General features: G+C 39.2%; 1 protein-coding gene across 2 annotated transcripts in view; it reads left to right on the top strand.

The window, feature by feature from the left end:
* Positions 1-19,596, top strand: part of LOC126353944 (endothelin-converting enzyme homolog) — a 609,153-nt gene that overhangs the window by 514,153 nt on the left and 75,404 nt on the right. For both annotated transcript variants that reach the window (XM_050003231.1, XM_050003230.1), the window contains one exon: positions 1,306-1,509. In XM_050003231.1, coding sequence (XP_049859188.1) covers positions 1,306-1,509 — 204 coding nt within the window. The remainder of the gene's footprint in view (positions 1-1,305; positions 1,510-19,596) is intronic.

The raw sequence follows: 19,596 nt of genomic DNA, 5'->3' as shown, positions 1-19,596 counted from the left end.
GATCATTCTCTCTCTAAAACCAAAGAAGACAACTGTACACACTGTGTGTTGATAGCGCTATTTGTGTGCTGGGCACACTTCTGTTCACATATGTTTATTCAGATTCTAATTGTTTCTGTAGTCATCTGTTTCTGCTGCATTTCAAAATACGAGTTATTTGTTTCTTACAAATGCTCTAAGAGGGATAATGAATTTCCATGATGTAAAATTTATTGTTTTCTTAGACAGCCATACTACATTTGTTGTTTATTTCTTCTAAACCCAAGATCAAACTTTGCTGGGTGTACCTGAAAGTTTCTTGTATAACAAGTTTATTTCTGACCTATCTCTGCACAACTTCAGCTTCTCTGATTTTGCCTTCACACAACTACAGTGATCATTCTGCATGCTTTGTTATAAATAGATACCACCTGATTATGCATATGGAAATTTCTTGGCACACTCTCAATGAAAGGCATGTTTTTAACACAACTGGAGGTATGTGACCTAGGCATGGACAAGCTTGTGGCTCAGGAAGCTCAAAGACTTAACTTTGTTTATGTGGCATTACTGTCTCAAACATAACATTTTATATGATGGAAAATCCAGGTTGGAATGTAACAATATTATAAAAAGAATAGTTACTACTCACCATACAGTGGAGATGCTGAGTTGCAGATAGTCTTTTTGTTGTGCCTATCTGTGACTCAGCATTCCACTATTTGGTGAGTAGCAACTATACTTAACATAATAACATTTTATATGATTTTATTATATCTTTTTGGTTTCAACACTCGTTTGGTGAAGCAACCTGCTTTTGTAATTGCTTTAGATGGCCAGTATACTTTGATAAAATACTATTTTTTGTTTTGTTAGAAACTTTTGCAGTATGAGCATATGCATTGGTCACAAAGTCAGATATACTTCTTCATTTATGGAGGAAAATCAGGGCTGGAATGTGTAAATATGAGTAGATCACTGTTCACCAAATAATAGAAGTTGCATTGAACAAGGGTCTGGAATGCAGGGAAGTTGTAATATTGCATAGCTTTCCACACAAGCCCTTCTTATAGGGTTAACAAATATCTTAAAAAAATATTTTGTGATTAAAAAAACAATCTACAAATTTATTCTCTAAACATGCATACTGTGTCTTTTGGATAGGGATGGAATGGTAATCTTTGAGATATACCAGTCTACTCAATCAACACAGTTGCCAACTGATAAGAGACACTGCATATATTATATTAATAACTTTAGTGGTTTTGTTTACTATTTAATGCAGTTTTTAAGTTATTGATTGCCATTATTCTCCATTTTGTGCAGGTAGCTATGGCATATCAACAGTTTCTGACCGATGTGGTGCAGCTTCTCGGAGCAACCAGCACTGATGCACGAAGCTTTTCTAGCAACATGTACCACTTTGAGAAGCGGATAGCTGAGCTCCTGAATGTATCTGAAGTGCCTGCAAATCCAAATGAGGCATACAACCGTCTCACCATTGACAAGTTGCGGCAAACAGCACCTTTGGTAAATGAAGAAAAGTTTTATCAAGAAGGAATGTGCGGTACTCACCTCTTCATGCATTGTTTATCTTCAGTTGTACTTCCTAGTTCTATATTGTTCTCAAAAAAGCGTTTTGTTTCTTCTAAAACTTACAAGTGTTAGTGGACATTCCCAGAGCTGAAGGAAGTAAAATATAAGGAACATGTTGAACAAAGGCAATTTCATTCACAATGAATATGTATAAAGATAGAAGTCAGTAGTTGGGATTTCATCTTCCAGATAAACACTTCACAAGACAGTGTTGGTATTTCTTATTGAGACGAGTTGCAATTTTCCCAATAGCTGAAAGTGAGCAGCAGGAAAAAGACTGATACATTGTAACATAAGGGTGCAGGAGCCTGCAGATATTTATTCTAAGATTATGGAACCAAACTTCTATTCTGTACTGTAGAAACATAAATAAATTGCAAGTGGTTTGATTAAGGCCACAATGGAAGTAATTTTCTGTTCCCTTCTTCAAAATATTGTTACGAAGAAGAGTTGAATGGAAGGGAGGTAACAGATGAAATCTGATACCAGCACATTGCCTACTCTTTCCAGTTTACATAAAGAGGACCTCTGAGTTAACGTCTGTTTGACAGACAGATCACCAACAGTGAATGTCTATGCCTTTGTTTGGAGGCATTGCTGTGAGGCTCAAGAGATAGCCTTGGGCTTGAATAAATAATTTGACAAGTAGAAATTTCATGCAGTATCTGACCTCCCTTTGTCAGCCAAGCTCCAACGATGAACTCTTCGACTACCAGGTTTCAAACTGGCTGCTAGTTGTACTAGCATATTTTAGCAACTTTGTATATAGAAGAGGGAATATTGGAAAAAAAAGTATAATTATCATAATGTATGTGCTTTATAACCAGTGTAATATTACATAAGCTGTACAGTTTATAATTAAAACAATTTTATATTAGTACTTACAGAGCGGATAGCAGCTGATGATAGGTGACAACAAAACATCATGGTCTTCTTTTTCCTATTCTTGTTCTGCTCCTTTTACCATTTTGTGTTTCTATTATGGGCCAACACTACTACTAACAACATTGCCCTAGTCCATATAACAAGACCGACCACCCCCTCCCTCCGCCCCCAGTCACAAAATGTGTCCAGGTTACTTGGTATTGCCTTTCATCTTTTACTGTGCCTCATAACCTCTTCACAAAGGTGTATTCTGCAGTCCCACTCATTGTCCCTTACCTGTGGCACCAGCGTGGAATGAAATGACATGACCTGCACCTCTTCAGAATGCATTGTATGTTACTGATCCTTACACAACTCTCAGGGGATCCTTGCCCCAAAGATTTTAGTAGTGAGTGCTAAATCGCTTCCAGTGCCACATTTTAGGATTCATCTCTGGTAGCCCTATGCAGTCACCCTTATTGGTCTTTCTTGGCCAGTTGTACAGTCTCTGGCTAGCAGCCTCTTTAAGGTCTGTTCTGGAAGTAGGGCGGAAAATGTATTGTACGAACACGTAACGATACCTAACCGGAGAATAATCGTGGGATAACTAAACTGGTGATTCTGGCAGAGTTAGTGAAGTTAACCGGTGAATAAGCTTTGACATTGGCACGAATAGATACAGAATTAGTGATGACAACATTGTTTGTTAGAACGAGGAAGGAGAAGAAATGGGGACATCACACAAATTATGGAAGAATAAGACAATTCCAAATTTATATAAAAATTTCGCACTACTACTTTTCGATCTCATGCTAGAGAAATTGGAGCATGTGAAACTATTTCCTAACGTAAAGCTTTTTGTTTGTGGTAGGCCTATTAGGCATTTAATTTTGGTACTTTGTGAATTATATTCCGTCGTGTTATAAAAATGACCTTTTCTGCCAAAACAGTCTCATTTATTTGGTGTGTGTTACAATTTCTGCAGTATTATAAAGGCCTACTTAAATGTGTGACGAACTTTGATGAGGTAACAGATTCTTTCCCAGAAAGGAAAGCACGTCATGTAAAGCTGTAGGAAGATCAGAGAGAAAAATATTCTAGGAGCTAAGGATTGAAGAAATGTGTACTTTCTTGCTTGTCTCTTCTCTTTACTGGCTTTATGTATCCTATACTTACTTTTATGTCACACAAAGCAGCAAGTTGTTAGTTAATAGGGAATAAAGAGTGCAAATTTTCTGAAGTTTTTTTTTTTAAAAAAAAGAAAAGAAAAAAGAGGGGCAGGATATCAAAACGGCCGACCTGAAGCAGGAGAGGCACCATATGACATTTTAATTTCCGCTGTCCTGAATATAAACAAATAGTTCTTAATCATGTAATTAAAAGATTTTTGTTACCTCAGTATGATAAACAATACAGACAACAGGAATCTGTGTTCAAACTGAAGTTCAGTGTTCAGAGAACAAAGTTCTGCAAATAATCAGTATAGAGATCACTGGTAAGCACTGTGTCAGATTCAGTCCAGATGTGATAAAAGCACTGGGTGCAAACATAAGATTGCAATGCAAGATAAAGAGAAATGACCAAATGAAATGTTCATTTAAAAACTGGAGAGGAGAGAGAAGAAACAAGGGAGGAGATGGGGTGTTAATGTTAGTCAGAAAAGTGATAAAGGAAGTGCTGTTTGAGGCTTCCTCAACATAACTGCTTGAATGGTTCCTAGATGTAGTGTCAGATGGTGTTGTGTAAATGGCTCAATATTTTCACGAAATAGGTACTAACGCATTACTATTGTGGCTCGCCAATTTATGCACTGGCTCTCTAGAAAAGCACAGATGCCAAGGAGTAGGCCTATATAACACCATTGTCATCAAATCATAGATAACATCAACATCTAGAATCCCCTGCCAGCAAAAGGTACTGCAGTCTTCATATGCATGGCACTGGGAAGTGCGGCCAGAAGCCACGGGGCCAGAGTGCTCGTGGGCGAAAGATGTTGGTCTCAGGCTTAACTCTCCTGTCTTTGATTCCTCGTACTTGTTAATCTCTTTGTATCCTTTTGTCTGCAGCCAGTGATCCCTCAATGCCACTAGTGCTGATACCTGTGCCATGCTGATACCCGTAGTTAAGCCAGGCACCAACACCCTGCCTAGCCACACTTTGGCCACATCACACATGCGAAGACCACAGCCCATTTCTCCGGGAGGAGGCTCTGGCTGTTGATGTCTTCCAGAATTTGTCTAAGATGACTTCATCGTCCTCCTCTTGATGCCAGCACTTTTTTGTGAGCCAGCACACAATTTGGTGAACCACAACAGCAATGCATCTGTAGCACCTGAGGATAAGAAGTAGGCAGTCTCATGGAAATATTGTTCAGTTCATGCTATACCTTCTGTCACTGAACCGTCCATGCAGTTAAGAATGTTTTGAGTACATAAATAAATAAATAAATTAATAATTCAATAAAGAAGGGAGTGAGGAAGTTAGTGGAATTGAGGGATGTGTTGGAGAGCTCAAGGGTTCAGGGAAATTAGTATCAGGTGGAAGGATCTAAACTGTCCATATAGCATAGTAGGGATTCAGGACCTTAAAGTTATATTGCAGAGCATGCTCAGCAATTAGGTAGTTAATGTTCCCAACACAAACAAGTATTCTATGATCATTAATGGGCTCAGACAGTTCGTTGGTGATCATTTCCATATGAAACAGTGTGTGTGGTTTCACACATTTCCCTGCCTTTTATATTGCAGGTTTTATTAGCAATAAGGTTCAGAGTAAGTGCTCGTGGATGGATGCAAGGGGTAAGCTTTACAGTGGGAACAACTGCACGGATGTGAACCTTAGGTGAGAGGTAGTGTCTGTAATGTAGTCTGAATTGACAAGAATGTTATAGAGTCCAGGAGGGTGATAGGAGGCTACATTGGATTTTTTTAGAAGTGGGAATTGTATTAATCAGAGTGCGTGAGGAGGATGCTGTCCAAGAGATTTGTTTTGGGATATGCTCCGTGTAGTAGTTATGGGAAAGGAAAATCTTAAGTGAGGTTGTTAGTGTACGTGCTGAGGGGTCTGGTGATGGAGCACATCAGTGTACCATACATGTCTAGGCTGTAGGGAAGGGACATTGGACGTGAAAGGAAGAAGATCTGTCAAAGTGCGAGTGTTGTTGCGCATTGGCATGTTTTACATGAACTATGATTTGGAGGTGATCTTCAACAAGATAGAGAATATCATCAAGGAAGGTGTTTTGGAATTTGGGAAAGGACCAAGTGAATTTGAATTTGGAAAAGAAGTCAAGCTATTAAATGAAATGTAGGTGTTATTCTTTGCTGTGAGTCCAGACCACAGATTTATAATCTGTACTAAGCCAGGGGACCCTGCTTCCTCGCTAGTCAGTGCATTGATGTACCCAACTTTGTGGAAATTACTCTCTAGGTTTACTCACTGCACATCTACAGCATCATAAAAGAAAAGAAAGCCCCAGCTGCCCGTGAAAAATTACATATTTAGGAGTATGTGCATCCTGCATCTTTGGCAGTAATAATATTTCAGAAAGCAATGTGAGAAGTGTAGCCAAAAAAAAAGGGATAATGACCTGTGGCCTGTGAAACAAACTATTTCAGTATGCAAAACAAACTATCTGGCAATAGTGTTGTTTGTAACAGCATAAATTTCAGACAGTATCATCCTAACATTGCCTTAGATTTGATGCTTTTCTTCAATCCACAGATTCTGTCTCAAGCGTGAGGACCTATATCATAAAAAAAAAACCATCATGGTTAGATTGTAAGTCATTTGAATCCTCCTACTCGCTTTGTTGCATCATAAGGTTGGGGACAGCTTTTTCTTACTTGTACCTTTATTAAAAAGCCAGATTTTTTTCAGCAAATGGTTCATTATTAAATTTTGGTGATGCTCATTATATTCACTGCTGTTCTAACTGTAATCTACTCAAACAGTGTACTCTAAGAAATAAGAAGTGTTCAGTTTTCTCATCTAAAAGTACAAGAAAATATGAATTGGAAGACACACATGGTAGACTTGCAGAAGCTCCTAGTTGTGCTATATTTGCTGTTGGATGCTAAAAAGTATAGGTGATATAAAAATGAACAAACTAGCTTATTCTGTATACAATCATTCACTAATGATTAAGGAATAATTTTTGAGGATATTTTACTTGCAGAAATGACATTTTTATAGTAATCTCAATTGTGTTTCCTTTTTAATTATTATTATTATTATTATTATTATTAATCATGTATGGGCCCAGTAGGACTACACCAGGTACAATTTGTCAATGGCCTTCTTCTGTGTCCGAATTTGTTTAATATTTTCAGAATGAAGTTGCTTTCTGTTATCAAACCACAGTGTCCCAGCCCGTTTTCTAATTTCCCTCTGTCCAACTTTCCAATCAAATATCCTTTTTCTGAATGCTTTTCAGTCTGTGACATCTGCATGAGCTATACCAGCTACTTTTAAGATCCACCTTAATTGCAGTGAGCCATTTAAGTGGCTCTGTTTTGGCCTTACATCTGTTTTTGTACAATTCTACTATTTATTTTGTCAACCTAGTGGTAGCCATTCTTTTAATGTGGCCATAAAATTTAAGTCTTCATTTCCTCTTGTCACCTTGTATGTCTGTGTATTATTCTACTTCCATATTACTTCTCAGCCTGCAAGTTCTCAATCAGCAATTTTGAGGCGTAATATTTTCCTAATAATCTTTCTTTCTTTTCAATTTCTTCAATATCCCTCTTCCTATTTAAAATTCAAGTTTCTACCCCTTAAAGACATTAAGGTTTGATAACAGTGCTGTAATGCCTAAGTTTTACTGTATTTAGAAAGTGATTTTTATTATAAATATTTTTTTGTTAATCTGAATGCAGTTGCCCCCCCCCCCCCCCCTTGCTTAAAAAAAAATGTCCATTTCGTTTGCTGCTTTTTTCAGACTGTTTTCTTGTATGATTACCCCCAACTATTTAAATTGAGAAACCATTTCTATTTTTCCTTATTTTGTGTTCAGAAACTTTGGTGCTTGTTTGTTGCATGTTGTATATTTCATTTCATTATTATTATTATTATTATTTTTTTTTTTTTGATGATATTTGTAGCCTACTTTTTCCACAACTACCTTAAGAATTTCAATTTGTTTTCGAGCTGTGGTAATATCTCTAGTTAAGGTTGCCAGATCATCTGCAAAGACGAGACAATATACTCTAATATTACTTCTACCCAACTTGATTTGACTTTTGCTCTCACCATTTTGTAATTATCCTTTTCAAAACACAGTTAAACAGTAATGGGGAGTGTCCAACACCAGTCTCTCTATCAAATTGTTTAGAAATTTCTCCCATTGAATTTAACTTTACAGCTAGTGTCGGTTAACGTTTTCTTAATCAATGTTAGAGCTTTATTATGTTGCCCTTTTTCCTTTAAAATTTGGAAAAAAGATTCATGATCAGCTGAGTTGTAGGCCTTCTTAAAATCCACAAATGTACATACAGTATTGTTACTAGAAGTCCTTTGCTGCCTAAGGCTTAGTTTCAATTTAAGAATTTGTTCCGGAAAGGATTTTAGATTCTAACTTTTCTTGCAGTAGAATTTTGTTTGTGACCACGAGAAGAGAGATTCCTCAATAATTATTAATATTGGTTCTATCCCTTTTTTATGCAGTGGATAAATTATGGCTGTTTTTCCATTCTTTTTGAGACTGAAGTTTCACTTTTATTCACATTAAATAATGGCCAGAATCAGTATTAGCCCATTTCTTAACTTGGACATTTAAAATTTCTTTGTATTTAGGTTATGAAATCACTACATGATTGATTTGAAATTCCTCAATAAATGTATTGGGTGCCTGCCAAGTATTTTCTTAAGAAGGGTTCTTTTTAAAATGTGTTGACATGATTTTAAGGTTAAAAGTTTTGCACATTTCAGTAAGCCTTGGCCATTTTGGTTTGTCCATTTATGTGCAGGAAATCAACCTACTGTTTTCATATATTGTTTGCCTTTACTTAATTGAGCATTAAAATCACCCATTAAAATTTTAATATGGTTTGAGGGAATTTTTGAGATGATGCTTTCTAACATTTCCCAAGCTTCATTAACTTCTTCAGGTTTTTATGGTTATCCTCATTGACTGGCATACGGGTATTAATTACAGTGTATGCTGTATTTGCACATTTAAGAGAAATTGTCATTAGTCTACAATTAATGGGTTTTACCTCCAATATTGAATTTAAAATATTTTTTGAGCCTGCAAAAGCAATTCCTAGATGTGGTCTATTATTAAGTATTCTTTTATCAGTTTAACTTTTAAAGATATGATAATTGCCAAAATCCTAGGTGTATTGTCCATTTATTGTGTTTCTTGAAGTGCCAAAATTTGATTCTTCTGTTCTTTAAATATTAAACAATGGAAAATACAGGACGGAACATAACAATATAATGAAAAGGAATAATATATCCATATTCATAATACTGCTCTTTAAATATCATGTTTTCTTCTTAGTTGATATAACAGTAATGAATTTAGTAAAAGAGGGTAGCATTTTCCACTTTCACTGTAATAATTTCATTAGTTCACAGCTAGTTTCAGCCTTCTAGGTGATTCTCAATTGATTTTGATGTTCTGCAATAGAAAACTATGTCTTACATATTGGAATGACAATGTCCGTGAATTTCTGTTTTCTGTCCATGTCGGTTCACAGATGTTATATCCTTGGTTTGACTGTTTGACATTTACTAATAAAATTTATTTATTTATTTTTTATTTATTTATTTATTTAACCTGGCAAGATTAGGGCCATCAGGCCCTCTCTTACATCTAACCAGGCATTCTACTTATTTTACAGTCATATGTTTCAGTAGGCATGTTAAACTACATCTAATACAAAAAGTGAGATAAACAATTAGAAAGGTACACCTCGAAAAATACATTATTGAAGAGAAAGATTTAAGATAGGAGTGCTGGCAGCAGGGAGTATGAGGGAGACTCATGGTGAAGCGAGGAGAAGAATAGAGAGACATGATGAAACATAATTAAGGAAAATATAAAGGAAAAGGAGACTGCGTGTCTAATAGAGATAGATGAAGAGGAAGGCATCTCAGGAGCAAGATAGGAGACACTAGCTATGCTATTTGACAGATGAGAGGATTTGCCTTGCACATTAATTTTGTGGAGAATTTTATGCGGATGATAGTAGGAAATGCTTCAACTTCTTCTTAAAAGCAACAGGAGATTGAATTTTCCTCAAGGTAAGGGGCAGTTTGTTCCAGAGGCGGACAGCGGCAACTGAGAAGGAGTTTGCAAAAGTTTTTGTTTTGTGAGTGGGCACAGTTAGGATACCAGATAAGAGTGACCTCGTGTTTCGATTATGATGGTATGACAGGATTTTAATCTCTGAAGCTAGGTACTGGGGTGCTTGCGCGATGAGGAGTCGGTGAAGTAGACATAGAGTGTGGTAGTCACGCAGTTTGTCCGGCCGCAGCCACCCTAGCTCGGAGTATGAAGCACTAACATGATCATATCGGCGAATGTTGCAGGTGTAACGCACACAGGCATTCATGGTTAGCTCTAGCCGTCTTTTGTTTTCACTACTCATGCCTTGTTGAATCACATCACAATAGTGGAGGTTCGGTAGAACGAGTGCTTGCACGAGCTGGCGTTTCAAGTCCTGTGGGAATATGTTCCGAAACTTTTTGAGAGCATAGAGACAAGCAGACGTTTTTCGGCACACTGCGACTGTATTCTCCGCCCAGTTGAGATGCTCGTCCAAAGTTACACCCAAGTTCTTCACTGTTTTCTGATATGGTATTGGAGTACCTTCGAGCAGAATAGGAGGTAGCCGTTCGCGGAAATCTGAACTTATTAATTTCTGATGGGCTATTAAGATTACTTGCGTCTTTTTTGCATTTAATTTAAGCCCCAGGTTTTTCGCCCATGTCACTACTGAAGACAGATCATCATTCATCAGAGCGATTGCAGTGTTTACGTCTTCAGGTCTGACGCTGAGATAGAGCTGGAGGTCGTCGGCATAGAAATGATGTTTACAGGAGGACAAAACCGACGAAATATCGTTGACATATAAAGAAAACAAAAGTGGTCCTAAGACTGATCCTTGTGGCACTCCCGAAGAAACATGTTTCCAGGAAGATTTTTCATTTGCGCAGACAACACATTGCTGTCTGTCTTTTAAGTAGCTTTCAAACCATCTCATTGCACTATCAGAGAAATTAAGCTGTTGCATTTTTCTGAGTAATATGTCAAAGTTAACAGTGTCAAAAGCTTTGCTGAAGTCCAGTAGCGTCAATATTGTTGCCTTTCGATTGTTGATGGCATATTTCAGGTCATCAGTTACTTTAATTAGAGCAGTGTTTGTGCTGTGATGTTTACGGAAACCGGATTGAAATTTGTCATATAGACTGAATTCATGCAAGTGTTCAGTGATTTGGTCATGAACAATATATTCCAGTGCTTTGGAAACAGCAGGCAGTATGCTAATTGGTCGGTAATCACTAGGCAGTTGCGGGTTTTCGACCTTAGGGATGGGTCGAATTATGCTTCTTTTCCATGCAGTGGGGTATATTCCGTTCACGAGGGAAAAATTAAATATGTCAGTTAAGATAGGTACTAAGATATCGGCAACATTCTTAATCATGGTTATACCGATACTGTCGTTGCCTATTGCATCAGAAGAGATTCTCATTATTGCTTTTCTTGCCGTATTTGTTGTTACATGTTTTAGATGAAAGGTATCGTTGTTAGTTATCCTGTTTGGGGATTCTTGTGGACGGAAATCATCAGCCGTGCTGGTATTCAGAGGTGCAGAGAAGAATTCATTTAATTCGTTAGCTGACACATGAAATGTAGTTTCCGATTTTGCCTTTCCGACCCCCAAGCTACGGAGATTCTTCCATAGAGTCGTGGGTGTCAGATCGCTGCATACGAGGGAGCGAGCGTGCCTGATTTTGGCATTGCGAATGCATTGTTTCACTCTGTTCCGTAGCTTTCTATATTCTTCAAAACGTTCGGGTTTCGGATCTGCCTTGAAACGCCTGTGGGCAGCATCCCTATTAGTCATCATTTGACGTAATTCAGCTGTCAGCCATGGAGCAGGAGATTTTCTTACACGGACTGTGCGCACAGGTGCATGTTTGTCATAGAGGGCAGTGAGTTTATCACCAAGTTCATTAATTTTGCCGTCGATTGTAGGTTCTCTGATTATTTGATGCCATGAGATTTCTGAGCAATCGGCTGTTAGAGCGTCAAGGTCAATACGTTTCATGTTCCTACAAGTTATGTAACGCGATTTGATCCTTGGGGGCTGCACAGAGTAGACCAGGAATATTACATCATGTGCTGAGAGGCCAGGGGCCGATGATTGACCAACATCTCTTACTTTGTCAGTCTGTTTCGTTGCGATCACGTCTATAAGAGTATGACTGTGCGCCGTATGGTGTGTAGGTTGTAATGGAAGAATGTTCATGCTATTGCAACTAAACAATCTTCTTAGGTTTATTGCAGAGGGAGTGTCTCTTAGCAGGTCTATGTTCAAGTCCCCCATTATGATGACATGTTCGTATTGACACTGAAGTGAATGTAATTCCGACTGGAAGGAACTCATTGAGCTTATTTTTGGCGGCTTGTACACGACTCCAGTCAAGAATTTCCGACTTTGTATATTTATTTCAATGAACATGAATTCAGCCTCTTTTTCTTCAGCAGGATTTGACGTACATAAGACTTTCGCTTTGAGATCTGTTCGTATATATGCGCCGACCCCGCCACCTCGCTTTTTTGATCTGTCTGCCCTAAGAAATGTGTACCCTGGGAGATGAATAGATGCAGAGGATATGTGTGGTTTCAACCACGTTTCGGATAAGAGGATTACGTGGTAGTTTAGTTGGTGGAAGAGGAGGCTAAGTTCTTCGTAATGCGCAGGTAAAGACTGAATGTTGCAGTGAGCTGCTAAAAGCTCGGACGCGTTCCGCTGAGCAGCCTGGAGTAGGGTGGCAGACTGGTTTGTCCCTTTGTTAGGCACTACCTGCCGCGAGGGGCACTGACCGGTGTTTCCGCCAAGTGACATATTCCAGGGGTGTCCGAGATTTTGCGCGCCCTGTTTGTGACTCCGCGAGAGCCGAAAGAAAAGCGACTGCAAGAGATTTCCTGAGGTTGCGGGAGTATAGAAAATGGATTAGTGGTATTCGGTGCAGGGAGAATATGACCAAAATGGTGACAGCTGTGTGTCACTGAGTATCCTATGTCGTAAGAGGAAAAGTGTAATTAGAGTATTGGAAACAGCTTAGGGTGGAAATAAGGGAAAGAGGAGTGATTTAAGAGGCCGATGCTGCCAGCAGAGAGAAGAAAGCTTAATATTTAATAGAGTATCGTAGGAAGCTAGAATTAAATTGAAATTTGCTAAAGTGATACTGATAGTAATTTTTGTTATGCACAATTTAAACCGAAGAGATGGTTGACTAATGAACTAAAGGAGAGACAAATAATTGCAATAGAACTATTACAGAATGGAAGAGAATAAACTGAGAAAATGAAAAAAGTATTAGTAGTAACTAAAACTAAGCAATGGCTACAGCTAAAGACACAAAAATAGTAAAAAGTTAATACAGTTACAAAAACAATTAGTTGAAGGTACAAATAATTGAAAAGTTAATAAGTTACAAAAACAGTTAGTTGAAGGTACAAATAATTAAAAAGTTAATACAATTACAAGACTATATCTGAGTATAGGACTGTTAAAATTTGAAAATGGTGTTAAGTTTGACTTTTGGCTCGAGTAGGTTCACTTAATACTATTTAGTTCTGTCATGTTTGTGACTGTCTTCTTTCCAGCTGCAGTCTTAATGATTACTCTGCCATCCTGAGTCCACACATTCTGAAGACCGAAATGGGATATGGCACTGTTTAAAATCTTTAGCCGCTCGTGTGTCAGATCTTCCCTTATTGTAATCCCTGTCCTTGCTAACTTCTTCTTCTGGGTAAAGATCTCAGCCCTTTTTCGGTACGACACAAATTTAATAATTATTGGACGAGGTTTGGTAGCACCTGGTAGTTTTCGTCCCACCCGGTGGCTCCTGTCAATGTCTGCCTTGGTCACTTCGACGCCTAATTTTTCACGCGCAACCTGTATAAGCAGGTTGTCCGTGTCTTCTTCTTTATTTTCTGCTACTCCAAACAGTCGTAGACTATTTCGCCTTTGGTACTGTTCTAGCTCGTCTGTGGCGGCAGATAGTTTCACTTCCAACTCTCGTGCCTTTTTTTCGTATTCAGACACAGACTTTTTTAGTGCTGTAATTTCGGCAGTATTGGCCTCAACAGTTTCACGCATTTTGGCCAATACTGCTGCCGTTACAGTATCTGATATGGTGCCTGCTATCAGATCGAGATTGTTTTTATCGCGAAGCGCAGCGTTTACCTCAGAGCGAACCAACTCCGCTATACCGGGAGCCGCGGCCGCACCTTCCGCCAGGAGCAGGCCCGCCGCACCTGCTGCTTCCCCGCTGCTGGACGCGCTGCTGTTGATTCTTCTGTTTACCATTTTCTCGCAGATATTGGCGGAGCACAGAAAAAAAATAGCACTACTGCACAGAACACTGTTGTTTACACGATTTCCACTTGTACTAGACAACACCACCTGCGAGAACACCTTCGAATTCGACTAAATTTCGCGAGCCGAACTTAACACGTGTTACACTGCAGCCGCCATTGGTGACACACATCACAGCAAAAGTGGAAAATGAAAACTTTTGTAATATTATGTTGTAATGATATCTAGATTAGCTCTAGATCATGCAAATTCATCAGTGTTCTTTGTGGTTAGCAATATTTCCCTTTTATTTGAAAATAATGTACAATATGATGAACCATGAACCTTGCCGTTGGTGGGGAGGCTTGCGTGCCTCAGCGATACAGATAGCCGTACCGTAGGTGCAACCACAACGGAGGGCTATCTGTTGAGAGGCCAGACAAATGTGTGGTTCCTGAAGAGGGGCAGCAGCCTTTTCAGTAGTTGCAGGGGCAACAGTCTGGATGATTGACTGACCTGGCCTTGTAACACTAACCAAAACGGCCTTGCTGTGCTGGTACTGCGAACGGTTGAAAGCAAGGGGAAACTACAGCCGTAATTTTTCCCGATGGCATGCAGCTTTACTGTATGATTAAATGATGATGGCGTCCTCTTGGGTAAAATATTCCGGAGGTAAAATAGTCCCCCATTCGGATCTCCGGGCGGGGACTACTCAGGAGGACGTCGTTATCAGGAGAAAGAAAACTGGCGTTCTACGGATCGGAGCGTGGAATGTCAGATCCCTTAATCGGGCAGGTAGGTTAGAAAATTTAAAAAGGGAAATGGATAGGTTAAAGTTAGATATAGTGGGAATTAGTGAAGTTCAGTGGCAGGAGGAACAAGACTTTTGGTCATGTGAATACAGGGTTATAAATACAAAATCAAATAGGGGTAATGCAGGAGTAGGTTTAATAATGAATAAAAAAATAGTATTTCAGGTAAGCTACTACAAACAACATAGTGAACGCATCATTGTGGCCAAGATAGACATGAAGCCCACGCCTACTACAGTAGTACAAGTTTATATGCCAACTAGCTCTGCAAATGACGAAGAAATTGAAGAAATGTATGATGAAATAAAAGAAATTATCCAGATAGTGAAGGGGGAATATGGATTGGGGCTAAGAAATGAAAGAGGAAGCCGCCTGGTATAATTTTGCACAGAGCACAACTTAGTCATAGCTAACACTTGGCTCAAGAATCATAAAAGAAGGTTGTGTACATGGAAGAAGCCTGGAGATACTGACAGATTTCAGATAGATTATTTAATGGTAAGACAGAGATTTAGGAACCAGGTTTTAAATGTAAGACATTTGCAGGGGCAGATGTGGTCTCTGACCACAATCTATTGGTTATGAACTGCAGATTAAAACTGAAGAGACTCCAAAAAGGTGGGAATTTAAGGAGATGGGACCTGGATAAACTGACTAAGCCAGAGATTGTAGAGAGTTTCAGGGAGAGCGTAAGGGAACAAATAGCGGGAATGGGGGAAAGAAATACAATAGAAGAAGAATGGGTAGCTTTGAGGGATGAAGTAGTGAAGGCAGCAGAGGATCAAGCAGGTAAAAAGACGAGGACTAGTAGAAACCCTTGGGTAACAGAAGAAATTTGAATTTAATTGATGAAAGGAGAAAATATAAAATTGCAGTAAATGAAGCAGGCAAAAAGGAATACAGACGTCTCAAAAATGAGATCGACAGGAAGTGCAAAATGGCTAAGCAGGGGTGGCTGGAGGATAAATTTAAGGATGTAGAGGCTTATCTCACTAGGGGTAAGATAGATACTTCCTACAGGAAAATTAAACAGACCTTTGGAGAAAAGAGAACCACTTGTATGAATATCAAGAGCTCAGATGGAAACCCAGTTCTAAGCAAAGAAGGGAAAGCAGAAAGGTGGAAGGAGTATATAGAGGCCCTATACAAGGGCGATGTACTTGAGAACAATATTATGGAAATGGAAGAGGATGTAGATGGAGATGAAATGGGAGATATGATACTGCGTGAAGAGTTTGACAGAGCACTGAAAGACCTGAGTCGAAACAAGGGCCTGGGAGTAGACAACATTCCATTTGAACTACTAACGGCCTTGGGAGAGCCAGTCCTGACAAAACTTTACCATCTGGTGAGCAAAATGTATGAGACAGGCGAAATATCCTCAGACTTCAAGAAGAATATAATAATTCAAATCCCAAAGAAAGCAGGTGTTGACAGATGTGAAAATTACTGAACTATCAGTTTAATAAGTCACGGCTGCAAAATACTAACGCGAATTCTTTACAGACGAATGGAAAAACTAGTAGAAGCTGACCTTGGGGAAGATCAGTTTGGATTCTGTAGAAATGTTGGAACACGTGAGGCAATACTGACCCTACGGCTTTTCTTAGAAGTTAGATTAAGGAAAGGCAAACCTACATTTCTAGCATTTGTAGACTTAGAGAAAGCTTTTGACAATGTTGACTGGAATATTCTTTCAAATTCTGAAGGTGGCAGGGGTAAAATACAGGGAGCGAAAGGCTATTTACAATTTGTATAGAAACCAAATGGCAGTTATAAGAGTTGAGAACCATGGAAGGTAGGGAAGGGACTGAGACAGGGTTGTAGCCTCTCCCCGATGTTATTCAATGTGTATATTGAGGAAGCAGTGAAGGAAACAAAAGAAAAATTTGGAGTAGGTATTAAAACCCATGGAGAAGAAATAAAAACTTTAAGGCTTGCCAATGACATTGTAATTCTGTCAGAAACAGCAAAGGACTTGGAAGAGCAGTTGTGTCTTGATATAAGATGATCATCATCAAAATCAAAACGAGGATAATGGAATGTAGTCGACTTAAGTCGGGTGATGTTGAGGGAATTACATTAGGAAATGAGACACTTAAAGCAGTAAAGGAGTTTTGCTATTTGGGGAGCAAAATAACTGATGATGGTCGAAGTAGAGAGGATATAAAATGTAGACTGGCAATGGGAAGAAAAGAAATTTGTTAACATCGAGTATAGATTTAAGTGTCAGGGCGTCATTTCTGAAAGTATTTGTATGGAGTGTAGCCATGTATGGAAGCGAAACGTGGACAATAAATTGTTCAGACAAGAAGAGAATAGAAGCTTTCGAAATGTGGTGCTACAGAAGAATGCTGAAGATTAGATAGGTAGATCACATAACTAATGAGGAGGTGTTGAATAGGATTGGGGAGAAGAGAAGTTTTGTGGCACAACTTGATTAGAAGAAGGAATCGGTTGGTAGGACATGTTCTGAGGCATCAAGGAATCACCAATTTAGTATTGGAGGGCAGCGTGGAGGGTAAAAATCCTAGAGGGAGACCAAGAGATGAATACACCAAGCAGATTCAGAAGGATGTAGGTTGCAGTAGGTAGTGGGAGATGAAGAAGCTTGCTCAGGATAGAGTAGCATGGAGAGCTGCATCAAACCAGTCTCATCACTGAAGATCAGAACAACAACAACAACGATTTATAATACCAGGATTAAGAACAATCACTACTTATTTTTATGTGGTTAAACAGTGGTACGGGAAGGAAACAGATGCATATATATATATATATATATATGCACATTCAGCAACTTTTCAGAACAGTTAATGCCTTGTGAGCAGTGTAATGGAATTTGACTGAAATTACTAACTTGCTGTTGCTCATATCATTAACAACGTTGAATATCTTCACAGGTTTCTTAAAACTAGTTTCCTTGTATGTAATTATACTCTTGTAACCCTAAACAGTCACCATGCGTTATTAAACAGTGCGCTTCTCCATGGCCGGCCTAAAGAGGCTTCCTCACATTGGCAGTGCAGCAAGCGCAGTGCCATGTATAGAACAACCATATCTAAAGCAGCGCACCAGGCCTTCAGCCAATCTAATGTGTATGTTACTGTTAAATACTTTACTGTTAGACTGTGCCATAATGTACTCTCTGATCTTGTGTGTTTGTACTGACTACTGCATCACTCAGTGTCTAAGTATTTTCATGTATGGGGAAGCAAATTAAAAGTTGGTTAGTGGGCATTCTGATTTTGTGTTGTGCAGTGTTACGTAGATTGGAACTTAAATAGTGGCAACACTGCTGTGGAGACACTGTGCAATGGAATCAGCTATTGTTGCTGATAGCACACGTTGTTGACATACCTACCTTACCTCCGAGCAAATGGACTCTCCTGTCCAACGTCATCAGCATACACACAATCGAGGGAAACACAGTCACTGGTGAGCGAGCGGTCTAACGTAACGGTTTCACTATGTTTTCGAAACAGGAACAATGGAGATGGATCAAGACTGAATGTGCCAGAGGTATTACTGTTCATTTTGGGAGCATCACCTTCGACCAGCTTTGCAAAAGAAGCAGTGACACTTTCTGCACAACCCACCCATCATTTTGCATGACAGTGCACGGGCGCATACAGCTGCTCTGTTTGGTCGATGGGACTGGGAAGTACTTTACCATCCACCATACTCCCCAGGCTTAAGCCCTTGTGACTTTGATTTGATTCCGAAGATGAAGGAAGCACTTTGTGGCATTCGCTTCAGAACTGATCCAGAGATTCGACAGGCAGCAGACCGCTCCATTCGCACCATCAACAGAACAGGCTCTGCTAACGGTATGCTACACCTTCCACATCATTAGCAACAGGTTCTACACAACACTGGTGACTACTTTGAAGGACAGTAACAGGTGCAAACCTGCAACTCTTTTGTATCAGTTGTGAATAAATAGTTGCCACTATTTAAGTTCCAACCTTTGTACATTTTTGGAGACGATTGCAGTATTCTACTCCATGTTTTGTTTTGTGGTTCACTGTGGCCAATACATCAATGGAAGAAATTCTTTAGTCTCCTAGTCGAACAGCAGCGAGATCTCACCAACCAGCAGAAGCATCTCTCCATGGTAAATAAACAATTTGGCAGCCTTGTTGACAGGCCAAGCTTCACTGTTCATGATGCAATCTGAAACTGTTTCTTCCATATGATTATTCTGCAGAAGACTTGGATGCATAAAAAAATGCCTTTGGTAATATTTTCAGGGTTTTGGTGTTGCCAGCCTCAACATGTATAAGGCTTTCTTCCTGTCATGGATTTCTCATCGTGTTGATCACCTTTTGTGTCAGCTAACTCCTCTTCACAAACCTGCCAGTCTCTAATTTGATGGAATGTGTCTGTTGCTCTCTGCTTATCACTGCAAATGTACTTACGTTACTGCCATTTCAAAAGGTGCCGTAACAGTCATACAGCACTTGAGCAGCAGAACTTCATGGGCTTAGCCATTGTTGTCAGTTTGTTACTAAAGCTCACCAGGACTCATATGCTGATACAGTAGATTGTGATGCTATAATAACCTGGCCTGTGATAGAGAAGTTCCTCTACCTGGATGATAATTGTGGTTTCTGGTTCCTCCACAGATGAACATTTGCGAATTCTTCACGCCTTCTTTTTGGTGCTGCAGAGTGCTGGATTGAAATATAATTTGAACGAATCACAATTTTTTGAGCCATCTATCATCTACCTGGTTTTGAAGCCTTGCGTTGTGTCATGAAGCCTTTACGCTAGCATGTTTATGTCATTGCAGCTTTGCTGCT

Source organism: Schistocerca gregaria, chromosome 3, assembly GCF_023897955.1.
Source record: "Schistocerca gregaria isolate iqSchGreg1 chromosome 3, iqSchGreg1.2, whole genome shotgun sequence".
Lineage (NCBI taxonomy): Eukaryota > Metazoa > Arthropoda > Insecta > Orthoptera > Acrididae > Schistocerca > Schistocerca gregaria.
Note: the sequence above shows the minus strand (reverse complement) of the source record. Positions and strands in the feature narration are given on the sequence as shown.